The sequence below is a fragment of the Mustelus asterias genome, chromosome 19, assembly GCF_964213995.1.
Source record: "Mustelus asterias chromosome 19, sMusAst1.hap1.1, whole genome shotgun sequence".
NCBI classification, from domain to species: domain Eukaryota; kingdom Metazoa; phylum Chordata; class Chondrichthyes; order Carcharhiniformes; family Triakidae; genus Mustelus; species Mustelus asterias.
Genome location: NC_135819.1, coordinates 70,454,365 through 70,470,312, shown reverse-complemented (window position 1 = coordinate 70,470,312; position 15,948 = coordinate 70,454,365). Strand labels below are relative to the sequence as shown.

Genomic DNA, 15,948 nt, shown 5'->3' with positions numbered 1-15,948 from the left:
CATTGGGCAAAAGAATCATAGAATCCCTACAGTGAATTGCTATTCGGCCCATCGAGCCTACAGCAACAACAACCCCAAGCCTATCCCCGTAACACCATATATTTACCCTGCTAGTCCCCCTGACACTAAGGGGCAATTTAGCATGGTCAATCATCTTAACTCGCACATCTTTGAACTATGGGAGGAAATCAAAGCACCCGAAGGAAACATATGCAGACATGGGGAGAAGGTGCAAACTCCACACAGAGTGACACCTGAGGCCAGATTTGAACCCGGTCCCTGGTGCCGTGAGGCAGCAGTGCTAACCACTGTGCCATCCTGATGATGGACATGTCAGGCGACCAATGGCGTGAATGTGGAGGCGGGTCGATTGGAGACTGCAGTGTGTTGGAACCTCAAGGAACGCGGTCAGAGATGCTGACCCTAACCCCAGTGCCCAGCACTAACCTTTCCACCCAGCTTTTGTAGTTGGGAATGTCCTTGGCATAAAGCAGCTTGTTGGATGGCGAGTCTTTCCCCAGCCTGTGCTCCGATGTTGAACAGGAATCCATGAAAGTCTGCGCCACCACCGACAGGCAGGCGTCCGTAATGCTATTCTTGTGAATGTCAAAGACGAACTGAGGATTCTTGATCACATTCACCCAGAACCTCAGGGGTAAGCTGTAAGGGGGTAAGAAAGACAAGGTTAATGGCATCAAGGTAAGCTTATGGTCGCTAACTACTCTGGGGTCTCCAGGAATCAAAAACTACTTTCCAAGACTCTGCTGTGAGCATCCAAGAGAAAAATCACCAGAGTAATAAAAACTTTCTTCCAACATTTCAGGTTACTGCATAGAAAGGGCAGTTTGACCGACAGTCAAAAATAATCCCATTACGTAATGAAGATCAGTTTGTTTTGCAATTGGGCGGCATGGTGGCACAGTGTTTAGCACTGCTGCCTCACAGCGCCAGGGACCTGGGTTCGATTCCCGGCTTGGGTCACTGTCTGTGCAGTCTGTATGTTCTCCCCGTGTCTGCGTGGGTTTCCTCCGGGTGCTCCGGTTTCCTCCCACAGTCTGAAAGACGTGCTGGTTAGGGTGCATTGGCCATGCTAAATTCTCCCTCAGTGTACCCGACCAGGCGACGGAGTGTGGCAACTGGGGGATTTTTACAGTAACTTCATTGTTAATGTAAGCCTACCTGTGACACTAATAAATAAACTTTAAACAATTGATGAAGGAAGATGGTGCACTTTGAGATTGGACATGTTGGGTGGCCAATGGCAGGAATATGGGTGTGGGGCAGTGTGAGGTAGAAGGTCATGTATTGAAACCTCTAAGAGTATGCCTGACCAGAACAGAAAATGCTGGAAACCCTCAGCAGGTCTGGCAGCATCAGTGTCGAGAGAAAATAGTGTTAACATTTTGAGTTCATATGATTCTTCCTCACAGCTAAAGAGAGGGAGAAATGTGTTGGATTATACACTGTATCAGAGAAGGTGGAGCAGGCGGAACAAAGTGATCGATGGGAGCGAGGAGATATTGCAAAACAAATACATAGGTCATGAGACAGAGGAAGTGTTAACGGCAGGAGAAAGTGCTAGTAGTTGCATAAAGGCAAGATATCAGAGTGTGGGAGAACAAAGCTCAGCGCTCAGTGAAAGCAAAACTTCAGAACAAGTGACAGGTGGCCCAGTGGGGGAGGGAGCTTTTGCTTGGGGACAAAAAAGGTTTGGGATATTTATAAAAATGTCACAATGGAGGTGAAAGGTCACAGTCGAAAGTTGTTGAACTCGATGTTGATTCCTGAGGGCTGTAACGTGCCTAATCGGAAGATGGAAGTGCTGCTCCTCCAGTTTATGTTGGGTTTCAGTGGAGCATTGCAACAGACCAAGGGTGGACATGTGGGCATGAGAGCAAGATGCTGAGTTAAAATGGGGTCATACTTGCAGCCTGAGCGAACGTGTTCATAGAATCAAAGAATCCTGAAAGTGCAGAAGGAGGCCATTAGGCCCATCAAGTCTATACCGAGCACAATCCCACCCAGGCTCTATTCCCGTAACCCCACTCATTTACCCTGCTAATCCCCGTGACAATAAGAGGCAATTTAGCATGGCCAATCAACCTAACAAGCACAACTTTGGACTGTGAGAGGAAACCGGAGCACCCGGAGGAAACCCACGCAGACACGGGGAGAACGTGCAAACTCCACACAGACAGTGACCCGAGGCTGGAATTGAACCTGGGTCCCTGACACTGTGAGGCAGCAGTGCTAACCACTGTGCCACCGTGCTGCAAAGCAGTCACCCAGTCTGCGTTTGGTCTCCTCAATGTAGAGGACACCGCATTGGGAGCAGCGGAATGCAGTGGATCAAATTGAAGGAGGTGCGATATTTATCCAGATTTGGCAACAATAACACAGCTTCAGAAGTGGCATGGTGGGGTCGAATGAAGAAGCTCCAGCAGCCATTTCAATTCATCCTTCCTGAATATCAGGCCCACTCTCCTCCCATTCCAATGTCTACCTTTTCCTAAAGCAAGTCCAAAGCTTGGGCCTTAATTGACCTCCCTAGCAACCAGCTGCAGTTGAAGAAGCTCATCACGTTTTGCAGTTCTCAAGTTGAGTGTTTTCTTCAGGCACTGTCCTTTGATTTCAGATGTCACATGACAAGGTAGCTCTCCAGATGCAGGGCTTGCTGAGACTCAAGCTAATGGGGCATTAGTGTGGTTTTAACACTAACTGTATTGTGAATCAGGACCTGATTACACTATAGCTCTGTAATAAACAGCAGGTACACTTGAACACATGAAGTGATTGCTGTATGGTCAGATCAAATTAGCTCACAGATGAATCTCAGCTCTTCTCAATTATTTGTGAGTTTTAGCCTGCGCTGGGAACTGTAATTAAACATGCCCTCAATCAGTTGCTTTCACGTACTTTCAGCATCTTAAAAATGCTGTCTGTACCCTTCTCCTTTTCCTCCCACTCGACCTTTCACTTTCTTCACTCAATTTTGTTTTATTTATTCATGGAATGTGGGCTTTGCAGACCAGGTCAGCATTTATTACCCATTCCTAATTGCCCTTGAGAAAGTGGTGGTGAGCTGCCTTCTTAAGTTTAAATTTACTTATCAGTGTCACAAGTCGGCTTACATTAACACTGCAATGAAGTTATTGTGAAATTCCCCTGGTCGCCACACTCCAGCGCCTGTTCGGGTACAGTGAGGGAGAATTTAGCACGGCCAATGCACCCTAACCTGCACGTCTTTCGGATTGGGAGGAAAGCGTAGGACCCGGAGGAAACCCAGACACAGGGAGAACGTGCAGACTTTGCACAGACAGTGACCCAAGCCGGGAATCGATCCCAGGTCCCTGGTGCTGTGAGGCAGCAGTGCTAACCACTGTGCCACCGTGCCGCCCTGAACCGCTACATCCATGTGTTGTGGTTGGGGAGGGAGTTCCAGAATTTTGACCCAGTGGTGGCTCCAGTTTATACCACAATCAGGCTTCCACTGCCAGATTATTGCTTTGAACTGTATTTGAGTTCTCAAACTGCCCACAGAGTGGTTGGGGGGGGGGGGGTGGAGTTCCAGGACTTTGAAGCAGCGACAGTGATGGAACGGCGATATATTTCCAAGTCGGGTTGGTACCACTCTTGTACATTTTGGTCGCCCTTTCTTGAAGACCTTGATAGTCTTCCTAAAGTGTGGTGGCCCTCTGGGCCCAAACAATATTTATAGAGGTTTGGCATGCCTCCCTTGCATTTGTAATCTATGGAGCTTATTTAATGCAGCCTATCACCTTGGGAACCATAGTGGTCAGGCTCACTTAATTATGAGAGAGAGGAACCACGTCAGTCTCCCAGCTGATGGGAAAAGTTTGAGAGATTCTTGGCTGCTGCTGGCCGGATGTCAATTAGGTTTAGCAATGAGCCAACTGACATTCGATATCTCTGCGGCCACCGCAATTTAATGGCCACCGTTAGTTTCCCTGTACAACTGAGGTCCTCGGTGGCAGAGGTCCTGCCCACTTAGAACAGCTGGCCAATCAGATTCTGGCAGCCATTTGTTGCTGCCAGCACCAGTTGGAGTGGTGGCAGTGACATTGTGGGATCCCAGACCAAAGGGATCAGTGGTGGAGGCAAGGACAGGAGGATAACTTCCAGCGATACCAGGTCACAGGCAAACTCAACAGGGTTTGTTGAATCGCCTTCCAAGGTTGTGGGATAGCCATGCAGGCCCCTTGTGCTCTATACCCAAGCCCAGGTCATAAATACATATCAAAAAGGGCAATGGCCCCAACATCGGGCCCTGCACACACCACTGCACACTTTCCCCCAACACTCATCTGCAAAAACAGCCAATCAGCACTGCTCTCCATTTTCTGTTTCTTAGTTGGGCGGCACAGTGGCACAGTGGTTAGCACTGCTGCCTCACAGGGGCAGGGTCCCTGGGTTCGATTCCCGGCTGTGCGGAGTCTGCACAATCTCCCCGTTTGTGTGAGTTTCCTCCGGTTTCCTCCCACAGACTGAAAGACGTGCTGATTAGGTTCATTGGTCATGCTAAATTCTCCCTCACTGTACCCAACACCCTCCTTAAATCCCACCACTTTCACCGTGCTTCTAACCTCCCCCACCTGGCCCTCTTTTCCAATATCGCCTTGGATGTAGCTACGATTCACCTCATAGTCAAATGACAACCCCCCCCACCCTCCCCCCACCTCACCACCCCGCTACACTCCCGACAATTACTTGGTTCATTTACACAAAAGATGACCACCTGATGGTACCATGGAAACCGTCTCCAAGAAAGAAACAAGGCCCTCAGTAGAAGGGGGAGAAAATCAAAATGGGGTGGGGGTGGGAGGAGCAAGGGGATGGCTAATTTAAAAAAATCATTCTCCTGCTGTCACAGAAACAGCAGACTGCAGTTGTGTATATTTTGCCCTCTCTCATGTGTGATGAATGAAGCAACTTGCACACAATTAGGACATTATGGCTTGTAGAAAGTAAGCATCTGCTTTATTCTTTATTACTTTTAAATGAGTACTTAATCTTCCGGCAGTTTAACCAGTGAGGGGTGTGAAGCGATAAGGAAGGTGCTGTAGTCTGGAGGGAGCTTAATGCTCCCTCCACTCACATTGTCTGTATCTTTAAGACCTGGTTGGCTGTAGAGATTCGCATTCTAATCAGTATTCTGTAACTTGATTTTGTGTCTCTGTGCCCTGTTTGAGAGCAGATTTCCACTCCATCTGACGAAGGAGCAGCACTCCGAAAGCTAATGGTATTTGCTACCAAATAAACCTGTTGGACTTTAACCTGGTGTTGTTAAAACTCTTACTGACTTATCTCCACCATTTCTGAATGCTCTGCATTGAGGGGCTTGAACAATCAAAGTGAACGGAGTTCCTTATCTTTCTAACCAAGGGACAGCGAAACAGTCCGACCTGTGCAAACCTCATTCATATCCTGACTTGGTTTAAAGTTTATTTATTAGTGTCACACATAGCTTACATTAACACTGCAGTGAAGTTACTGTGAAAATCCCCCAGTCGCCACACTCTGGAGCCTGTTCGGGTGCACCGAGGGAGAATTTAGCATGGCCAATTCACCTAACCAGCACGTCTTTCGGACTGTGGGAGGAAACCGGAGCACCCGGAGGAATTCCACACAATCACGGGGGGAACGCACAGACTCCACACAGACAGTGACCCAAGCCAGGAATCGAACCTGGGTCCCTGGCGCTGTGAGGCAGCAGTGCTAACCACTGTGTCTGTATGGGTTTCCTCCCACAGGCTAAAGGTGTGCGGGATAAGTTGATTGGCCATGCTAAATTGCTCCTTAGTGTCAGTGGGACTAGCAGGATAAATGGGGTTTTGGGGATAGGGGCTGGGCGGGATTGTTGTCGGTGTAGGCTCGGTGGGTCAAATGACCTCCTTCTGCACTGTGGGGATTCTATGATTGAAGCCGCTATATAAATGCAAGTTGTTGTTGCTGCTATCCAATGAAACTCCTTGCTGATGTGATACTTGAAGCAGTCAACTTAATTAAATCCTTACCTCTCCAGGTTAACGTTCCGAAACACTCAGAGAACCACAAGAAATCCATTTACTTCCCAACTACTGCGACTATAAGGACTTTTATTGGAATTCCAGACACGGGAACACATGTAATTTATAGAAAAGCCGTACAATCCCATTTCTTATGACACTGTCTTCAAGCCTAACATGGATTCTCTCTCAGTTTAAGAAGTGAAAGTTCTGGGACCCCTGGTTGGCATTCTATCAGTATACACTAATTTCTAAGCCAACAATGTCTGCGCTGGCTTAGTCATTTTCATCAGATAACTGATCACCGTAAACCCAAAGACCTCCTGCACAGTGAACTAGCCACTGAGTCATGCCCTCTTGGACATCCTGGCCAGAATTCTCCCATCCCAACCGCCACTGGAATTTTCACGGGTGGTTTGCAGACAGTGTGAAACCACATTGACAATCAGGCAGGAATTTCCGGCTTTTAGACCAGCGCGGCCGGAGGATTCCACCCCCTTTCTTCTGCTACAGAGACACCTGTGAGCAAGATATGAAGATGGCAGATATTGACACAGACAACTACCTGGGACATGGTCACTGACAGCTGTGACCTTTGGAGACTGAGTGTTTGGAATGGCATTGGTGAAGGCAAACAGAAACTCAAAGCTCCACTGCTCAGGAAGAGGGCATATAGAAAACAAAGGCCAGGGAATTGTGCACTCTCCATGTCTACTATCTTCCCCTGCCGCTAACGTGGCAGACACTGCCATGTCCGAGTGGGGCACCTGAGCCAGACCAGACGATGTCTAACACCGAGTTGATTATCACCGCGTAGAAACATCGTTCTCCAAGGCGATTGGCTCCCATTACTGTATAGATCCTGACTTCTTCAACTAAATATTTCAACATTGTAAAACTTGCTCAATATTACCAAGCTTACCAATCACATGAATCCCATCTGTTTACACACACTGGCATGGGCCCACGTTAACTCTCTCAGCCATCATTCCCTCGCCCATCCCCCAACACCCCCCGCCCCTGAAAACGCCCCCCGCCCCCTCGGCCCCCTGCGCACTCTCAGCACTCACCAGTTGCTCTTCCATGTGTGTCTGACGTGAGGATCGTGGATCTGGTGTTTGTCCGCCTGCTCATCCAGAAAGTCGAACATGTACTTGATGGCAAGGGGCAGCGCACTCCCTCGGTGCGCCGTGCTGAAAATGGTCTCAAAGAGGTCGTCCACAAACTTCTGCAAGGTTCCCTGCAGGAAAATATAGAAAAAGAAAGCTAAGTGGAAGTAACTAACAAGATCGGGGAGATATTGTCCGCTGCCTTCACCATGGATGGTGGTGGAAACTGCCAGAGTGAGGTAGGGCTTGGGGCGGCATGGTGGCACAGTGGTTAGCACTGCTGCCCCACAGCACTAGGGACCCGGGTTCAATTCCAGCCTTGCACTCACACACACTCACAAACCCCCACATCCACCCACACCTTCCATGGCCAACAGATCTTGGCATAGGACTTGAACAACTAGTTGCTGGCCTCGAAGTAGAGATGCACAAGGCTCGCGACCATCATCGCTAAAAGCAGCTGATCTGGTGATTACCGCACTGCTGTTTGTGGGATCTTTCTGTGTGCATTGGCTGCCACATTTCCTGTGTTATAAAAATGATTACATTTCAAAGACTTCACACTGGCTGTGAAGCACTTTGGGACATTGTGAAGTTGTGTGAGAGGTGCTATGGAAATGCGGGAGCGAATTGTAAACGGGGAGGGTGTGGAGGGGTTTCCTGACAAGAAGTCAGGAAGCGCATCTGTCCTTGGCCAGTTCGTCCTGCAGCCCTTTTACGACAACCGGGCCTTCAATGGTGGGGTGTGTGCTCACCGTCCTATCAGAGAGCAAGTCCCACTTCCAATAGCTTGCTGGGCAACCAAACAGCTGCTGGCACTGTATGCAGTCATGAAGAGGAGACTCCATGAACTCCAACTTTTCAGATCAGTTCAAGATCTCACCTCAGCTGGCATGTCCCTGCAAAGTGGGTTTGGAGCTGAGAATGACAGGGTGGGAGAGAGGGCAATTCAGGGCGGGAGGAACCATGGTGGGGTCTCCAATGCCCAGAAGGTAAAAACAATACTGATCCCAACTGGTCTTGCATACCTTCAAATGGAACACCGGTAAAAACTGGGAAATAAGAACAGTGGTCTGAACTGTTTCTTCCCCCTGGGTGGACACAAGGTGTTAGTCAGCCACCTCCTCTTGCCCCCGCCAAGACACAACATTGGTCGCCTTCACTTGGAGGCATCAATACATGGCACTCGCCAATTGGCCCACAAGTGATGGTGAGTGGGAGGGAGGGGGAGAGGCCATTCAATGTTTCCCACACTGCAGGTAAAACACCCACAGGGATGGACAAGCAAGCATGTCATCGCTGCAATTGGACAGCACTCCCCCCTCCCTCCCCCCACAACCTGACATCCTGCCCTGGGGGGGGGGGGGGGGGGGGGGGGGGGGGGGGCAATGGGGGGAAGGGCTGTAAATTCAGCCCAAGACTCCTTTTTTCTTCCTAGAGGAAGCTTGCCATGGCATCTAACCCGTGCCAAAACTGATGAGGAATGTTTGATCTCTGTCCAATATGTAAGAGTGTGCTAACCTTACCTTGATAAGCACACGACGATGCCCTCAAATTAGTTCAATTAAATATTAATTCTTCAGAGGGAAAAAAGACAGCCTTTCCAAGTAGGCCTCGAGGGTCCTCACGGAGTGAAATTACCGGTTAACGACATGTAGGTTCACTACGGGGTTAATGCATGAAGTGAGCACCTGGTGCACTTGATAACGATGAATAGTGTGACTCCTCAGAGGCAGCAAATTCTCATTCCGCTCAGACACCGTGGAAGAATCGTGTTAGCTGACAATCATAATATCTCTACCGTGTCTGGGGCTGGTGACAGCTTATCTTGGCGTACAACAGGAAAAGGGTGGGGGTGGGGTGGGGGTGGGAGGCTGGAGACACACAAAAAAAAAATGCATTCTCTGCATCTAGCAGCTGCTGATGGCGGAAACAATATTAATGAAACTCTGACAGGCTTCGTCTGTTCGATAGGCCTCAAGCATCACATTACCTCAGGTTTATCTTGGAAGAAAAATGTTATGCCGGTTACGAAAATGAGGTGACGCTTGCTTACAAATTTCAGGACATTAAACATGTCAGGATGAATCAATTTTGTGTAAAAAATTGCTACTTATAATGGGCATTGATGGGTCCAACGTATAAGTTACCCACATAAAGTACAAGTCGTTCTTAGTTACTGTGGCCAAAGGCCAAACGATGGTCAACTGCAATAAAGGCAAAAGACCGCAGACGCCGGAAATCTGAAATGAAAACAGAAAGTGCTGGAAAAACTCAGCAGGTCTGGCAGCATCTGTAGACAGAGAAACACAGCTAACCTTTCAAATGGAATATGACTCGTCTTCTGATTTCAAAGGTTTCGCGGAAGGTGAATAATATACTTGCTAGACAAAGACCCTCAGGCAAATCAACCTCCCATCCATTGACTCTGTCTACACTTCTCGCTGCCTCGGAAAAGCAGCCAGCATAATCAGGGACCCCGCGCACCCCGGACGTTCTCTCTTCCACCTTCTTCCGTCGTGAAAAAGATACAAAAGTCTGAGATCACATACCAACCGACTCAAGAACAGCTTCTTCCCTGCTGCCATCTGACTTTTGAATGGACCTATTATATATTAAACTGATCTTTCTCTCCACTCCATTTGTAACTGTAACACTATATTCTGCACCTTCTCCCTTCTTTCTCCCCTACGCACTCTATGAATGGTATGCTTTGTCTGTATGGTGGGCAAGAAACAATGCTTTACACTGTATCCCAATATATGTGACAATAATAAATCAAATCAAATTTAAAAAGCTTTTCTAACATCAGAATTTCTGTGCATATGGAAGAAAGTACACCGAGTATGGTGGATACTTGAGTATTCTTCCAATATACCTGCATAATGATTGATAGAACATAGATACATACTCGCTTCTGGTTGAAAGGAAACTTTGAAAGTTGCCAGCAGAGATCTGCCTTTCTTTCTAATTTGCTCACTGATGCCTGAGTGCCTTCAGTGAGTACTATCTTTCAGAAGCACTGCAGTAACTCCACAAAGTTCCTTAGCATCTTCGATGTCCCCAAAATTACCTAGAAGGACAAGGTCAGCAGGCAGATACAACACCACCTCCTTTAAATTCCCCTCCCAGATACACCCCATCCTGACTTGGAAACAAATGGTCATTCCTTCACATCGCTGGGTCAAAGTCCTGCAACTCCCTCCCTTAGTTCATTTGTGAGCACTATACAGACTGCAGCAGTTCAAGAAAACCACCATCACCTTCTCAAGGACTACTGCCGTGAATAGTCAATGCTGGCCTTGCCAGTGGCACTCACGTCCCAGGAACAAATAAAAGTAACTGACTTCCATAAGAACTGGTCTGATAGACTATCCTGAACTAGCATCCAGGGAAAATAAATTACGGTCTGCTTGTAAGGAGTAGAACACAGAGGAAGTTTTCTGTGCTATGAAGGTGTTGCATTGTTTGGAATAATACAATCAACAGTCCAAATTGAGTGGCACGGTGGCACAGTGGTTAGCACTGTTGCCTCACAGCGCCAGGGACCCGGGTTCAATTATGGCCTTGGGTGACTGTCTGTGTGGAGTTTGCACATTCTCCCCGTGTCTGCATGGGTTTCCTCCGGGTGCTCTGGTTTCCTCCCACACTCCAAAGATGTGCGGGTTAGGTTGATAGGCCATGCCAAAATTGGCCCTTAGTGTCAGGAGGATTAGCAGGGTAAATACCTGGAGTTACAGGGATAGGGCCTGGGTGGGTGAAGGTGGTGAAGAAGGCATATGGTATGCTTGCCTTTATAGGACGGGGTATAGAGTATAAAAGCTGAAGTCTGATGATGCAGCTGTATAGAACGCTGGTTCGGCCACATTTGGAGTACTGCGTCCAGTTCTGGTCGCCGCGCTACCAGAAGGACATGGAGGCGTTAGAGAGAGTGCAGAGAAGATTTACCAGGATGTTGCCTGGTATGGAGGGTCTTAGCTATGAGGAGAGATTGGGTAAACTGGGGTTGTTCTCCCTGGAAAGACGGAGAATGAGGGGAGATCTAATAGAGGTGTACAAGATTATGAAGCGGATAGATAGGGTGAACGGTGGGAAGCTTTTTCCCAGATCAGAAGTGACGTTCACGAGGGGTCACGGGCTCAAGCTGAGAGGGGCGAAGTATAACTCAGACATCAGAGGGACGTTTTTTACACAGAGGGTGGTGGGGGCCTGGAATGCGCTGCCAAGTAGGGTGGTGGAGGCAGGCACGCTGACATCGTTTAAGACTTACCTGGATAGTCACATGAGCAGCCTGGGAATGGAGGGATACAAACGATTGGTCTAGTTGGACCAAGGAGTGGCACAGGCTTGGAGGGCCGAAGGGCCTGTTTCCTGTGCTGTACTGTTCTTTGTCTTTGTTCTTTGTTTTGTTTGTGGGATTGTTGTCAGTGCAGGCTTGATGGGCCAAATGGCCTTCTTTTGCACTGTCGGGATTCTATGAAAGGAACAATTGTTTGAACTGTTTAACCGAGAATACAACATGCAAAACATATTCACAGTTTTTTAAGTACACAGGACAGTATAGATCGATGATAAACCAGTTAGCCAACCTAGTTGACTGCATCTAGAATCCATGTTTAATTAATCTGTCTCCCTGACCCTTGATCTATTTTTCATCATTTACTTTCAGGGACAGTAACTTCCCTTTCTAGCTACTTTTGAAAAGCAAATCAAGCAGAGGTATTGATAGCTCTGTGATTTCCCCACACCCCACCTTCTCAACAGGTGTTGATCTAGCTCCTTGACAAAGACACTGGGACTGAGTAAAATCTATCGACAGTCCACTCGATTTCATTTGGAGTGACTGTATTTTTAAAAATATTTGTTTCCTGGATGTGGGGGATGTTGACGCGTTGACACTTAGAACCCATCTAAAGCAAGTGTTGGCACAAGTGAAAGGCCTACTCTCCCCATTTCAGAGGCCATCATGTAGTGTGGAGTGGAGTTCACCTGTGAGCCGGAGTGGATAAGAATGGTGGCCTCCTTCCCCTGAAGGATCCTGGAGCTGGGTTTCTGCTTTGGAGCCCAAAATGTTATTTTGTTTCAGAAAATATGTTTTTCTCAAAGTTTTATCTCAGAGTTTCTGCTCAAACTTACTTGCATGTCTCTGAATGCAAATGACGTCAGGCCAAGCTCCAGAACATGCTTCATTTAAAAAGCAAAACTCGGCTAAAAATATTCCTTAATATCTTGACTTGGTAAAATTTGATCAATAAAACCGAAAATAGGTTTCATACAAGGAAGTACTTTTGATCACGCTGCCAATGTACCACCTGCAAATAACCCATATTCCCTCTAAGATGTACAAATGTGTAGCCGTGGAACAATCTAGAATGTAACACGCAGGGAGGAAACAGGCCACGCACCAGCAATGATCGCTTGAAAACGCACGCACTCTCGCTTTACAGCAATCTTAAAGGGACCATGCGATGCAACAAGCCAGTTATGCAAAGCAAACAGAAATTAGATGGAATATTGCCCACAAACTTCTGAGAACTCGGTGTTCCACCAAATTCTGGCCACTTGTGCACCCCCATTCCCTTCAGTCCACCACCGATAGCCGTATCTTTAACCTGCTCCAGGCTCTAAGCTCTGGAATTCTCCCCTCCCCCCCATCCCCAAACCTTTCCACTTGGTTGTCTTCTCCTTCAAGTTACTCCTTAAAACCTGTCTGCAGAAGGATATAGATTTGGACCCGAACATCAAAGGGTACGGGACATTTAGAAAGGACAGGAAATGAGGAAACATTAGAGGGGTGGCTCTGTTAATTAATGATGGCATCACCATGTGAAAGAGAGAAGACGCAAGTTCAGGAAACCAGGATGTAGAAACGGTTTGGGTAGAATTGGGATATGATTAAGGCGAGAAGTCGCTTTTCGGAGTGGTGTACAGGCCACTGTTAGTTATGTAAGGCATTGATCAGACCACATTTGGAGTACTATGTACAATGTTGGTCTCCTTATTTAAGGAAGGATGTTCAGGGAAGCTTTTAACTAACACTGGATTGGGAGGGTTGTCTCATGAGGAAAGGTTGCACAGGCTAGGCCTGTATCCGCTGGAGGTTATAAGAGAAAGAGATGACACATTTGAAACACATAAGATCCTGAGGGGTCTCGACTGGGTCAATGTGGAGAAGATGTTTCCGCTTGTGGGAGAATCTAGTATTTGGGTTCATTGTTTAAAAATAAAGAGTCATCCATTTAAGACAGAGATGAGGAGAATTCTTTTCTCTGAGGGTTGTAAGTCTATGGAACTCTGTCTTAGAATCGTAGAATTCCTACAGTGCAGAAGGAGGCCATTTGGCCCATCAACTCTGCACTGACTCTCTGACAGAGCATTCCACCCAGGCCTATCCCGTAACCCCATGTATTTACCCTGCTAATCCCCCTAATTTACACATCTCAGGACACTAATGGGCAATTCAAATCGCCAATCCACCTAACCTGCACATCTTTGGACTGTGGGAGGAAACTGGAGCACCCGGAGGAAACCCACACACGTGGGGAGAACGTGCAAACTCCGCATAGACAGTCACCCAAGGCCAGAATTGAACCCGGGTCCCTGGTGCTGTGAGACAGCAGTGCTAACCACTTGCTCAAAAGGCAGTGGAAGAAGATCCTTTGGATATTTTTAAGGCAGTGGTAGATAGGTTCTTGATAAGCAAGGAGGTGAAAGGTTATCGAGGGGAGGCAGGATATGGGGTTAAGATTATAATTAGATTAGCCATAGTCTTGTTGAATGGGGGAGCAGGTTTGAGGGGCCGAGTGGCCTACTCCTGCTCCTATTTCAGATGTTTGATTTGATTTGATTTATTATTGTCACATGTATTAGTATACAGTGAAAAGTATTGTTTCTTGCACGCTATATACACAGAGCATACCGTTCATAGAGAAGGAAAGGAGAGAGTGCAGAATGTAGTGTTACAGTCATGGCTAAGGTGTAAAGAAAGATCAACTTGATGCTAGGTAAGTCCATTCAAAAGTCTGACAGCAACAGGGAAGAAGCTGTTCTTGAGTCAGTTGGTATGTGACCTCAGACTTTTGTATCTTCTTCCCGACGGTAGAAGGTGGAAGAGAGAATGTCTGGGGTGCGGGGAGTCCTTAATTATACTGGCTGCTTTTCCGAGGCAGTGGGAAGTGTAGACAGAGTCAATGGATGGGAGGCTCTGGGAATGGACGGGAGACATCATAGAATCCCTACAGTGCAGAAGGAGGCCATTCAGCCCATCGACTCTGCACTGACAACAATACCACCCCAGGCCTTATCCCCACAACCTCACACATTTACTCCGCTAACTCCTCTCACCTACACATCCGGGGACACTAACGGGCAATTTAGCATGGCGAATCAACCTAACCCGCACATTTTTGGACTGTGGGAGGAAACCCAAGCAGACACGGCACAATGGATGTCTCTTTGACCAGGTGTTTGGTCGCCTGTCCTAATATTATCTCCTTTGACTCGGTGTTCATTTTTAGTCTGATTGCACTCCTGTGAAGTGCCTTGGGACAACCTATGACAATATAGGCACCATACAAACGCAAGCTGTTGTTGGTGTCATGTTACTGAACCTGAATTGGTAATCATGTGACTGCAGCAGCAGGAGTGCTGTAAACTGAACCAAGCTGACATCACATGTCACAACAAAACAACTGACTGAGCCGGCACCTAATCTCACACTCCTGTTCTCCTATAATAGAATCCTGAATAGCGACATGGTGTTTTCAAGTCTACTGCTTCTGTGATCGTGCATTGTACTGGGAGCTGGAAAAGGCACCGTGGGCACAAACACAGGTCAAGAGGATTGACATTGGCAGGTCAAAGTTAATGGCTTTATATGGGCAATTAAACTAATGTCCCAATCATGGATATAATTGCTGTAATCAGGGAGGATACTTCAACTCTATTAATCGGATGATACGACTGGATGCCTGTTCATTGACCTCAAAGCATAGTGTGGAAACACTGAACCGTGTCTGTGCTCGGGACTGGCCGGCGGATTTTAATCTGGTCGCACTGAAGGGCCTGTGTGTGAATTTACCAATTCTGACAGCAACCAAAATTGCTGTTTGCAGAATTCTGCAGCAAAGGAAAAACACAGTCCGTCCGTAAATCTCTCCATCACAGTCCAACTAATCGGAAATCTTTAGCAGCTCGAGTAAAAAACAGAAACGGTGGCATGAAGTGGCCCGTTTGTCTCATCTCATTGCCCCCCACCCCCCTCAGAGCAGCTGCGATACCCACTCGGGTATCAGAGCCACACTGCGAATGGCTGAAAGTGGCACCAAGACAGGTGAGGATTTCACCAATAAAAGCAACCCCATGCCCGCTGGCATCAGAGACTCAATAAGAAGTTTACAACACCAGGTTAAAGTCCAACAGGTTTATTTGGTAGCAAAAGCCACAAGGTTTCGGAGCCTTAAGCCCCTTCTTTAGGTAAGTCTTCAGGTGAGGAAGGGGCTTGTGGCTTTTGCTACCAAATAAACCTGTTGGATTTTAACCTGGTGTTGTTAAACTTCTTACTGTGTTTACCCCAGTCCAACGCCGGCATCTCCACGTCATCAGAGACTCAATCCAGCTGCTTCTCTGATCACTGATACAAGATGCATTTTCTTGCTATTCGTTACCTGCTTCTATCTCCAACTTTCTCTCTATTTATTGGGCTATCTGTTTTGTCCTTTCTTTCCGTCACTCTCAACATCTCCATCGCCTTTCTTTCTTTGTATCCATCACTACCTCCATCACCATCTCTCTGTGCATCTGTCTCTCTCTAT

At 47.4% G+C, this 15,948-nt stretch overlaps 1 protein-coding gene across 1 annotated transcript in view; it reads right to left on the bottom strand.

Moving 5' to 3' along the window:
• The window catches only part of plxna4 (plexin A4), a 689,385-nt gene that overhangs the window by 8,144 nt on the left and 665,293 nt on the right, over positions 1 to 15,948 (bottom strand). Inside the window, exons 29-30 of the mRNA XM_078235826.1 lie at positions 7,097 to 7,266; positions 448 to 660 (exon numbers count right to left, since the gene is read on the bottom strand). Of these exons, the coding sequence (XP_078091952.1) occupies positions 448 to 660; positions 7,097 to 7,266 (383 nt within the window). The remainder of the gene's footprint in view (positions 1 to 447; positions 661 to 7,096; positions 7,267 to 15,948) is intronic.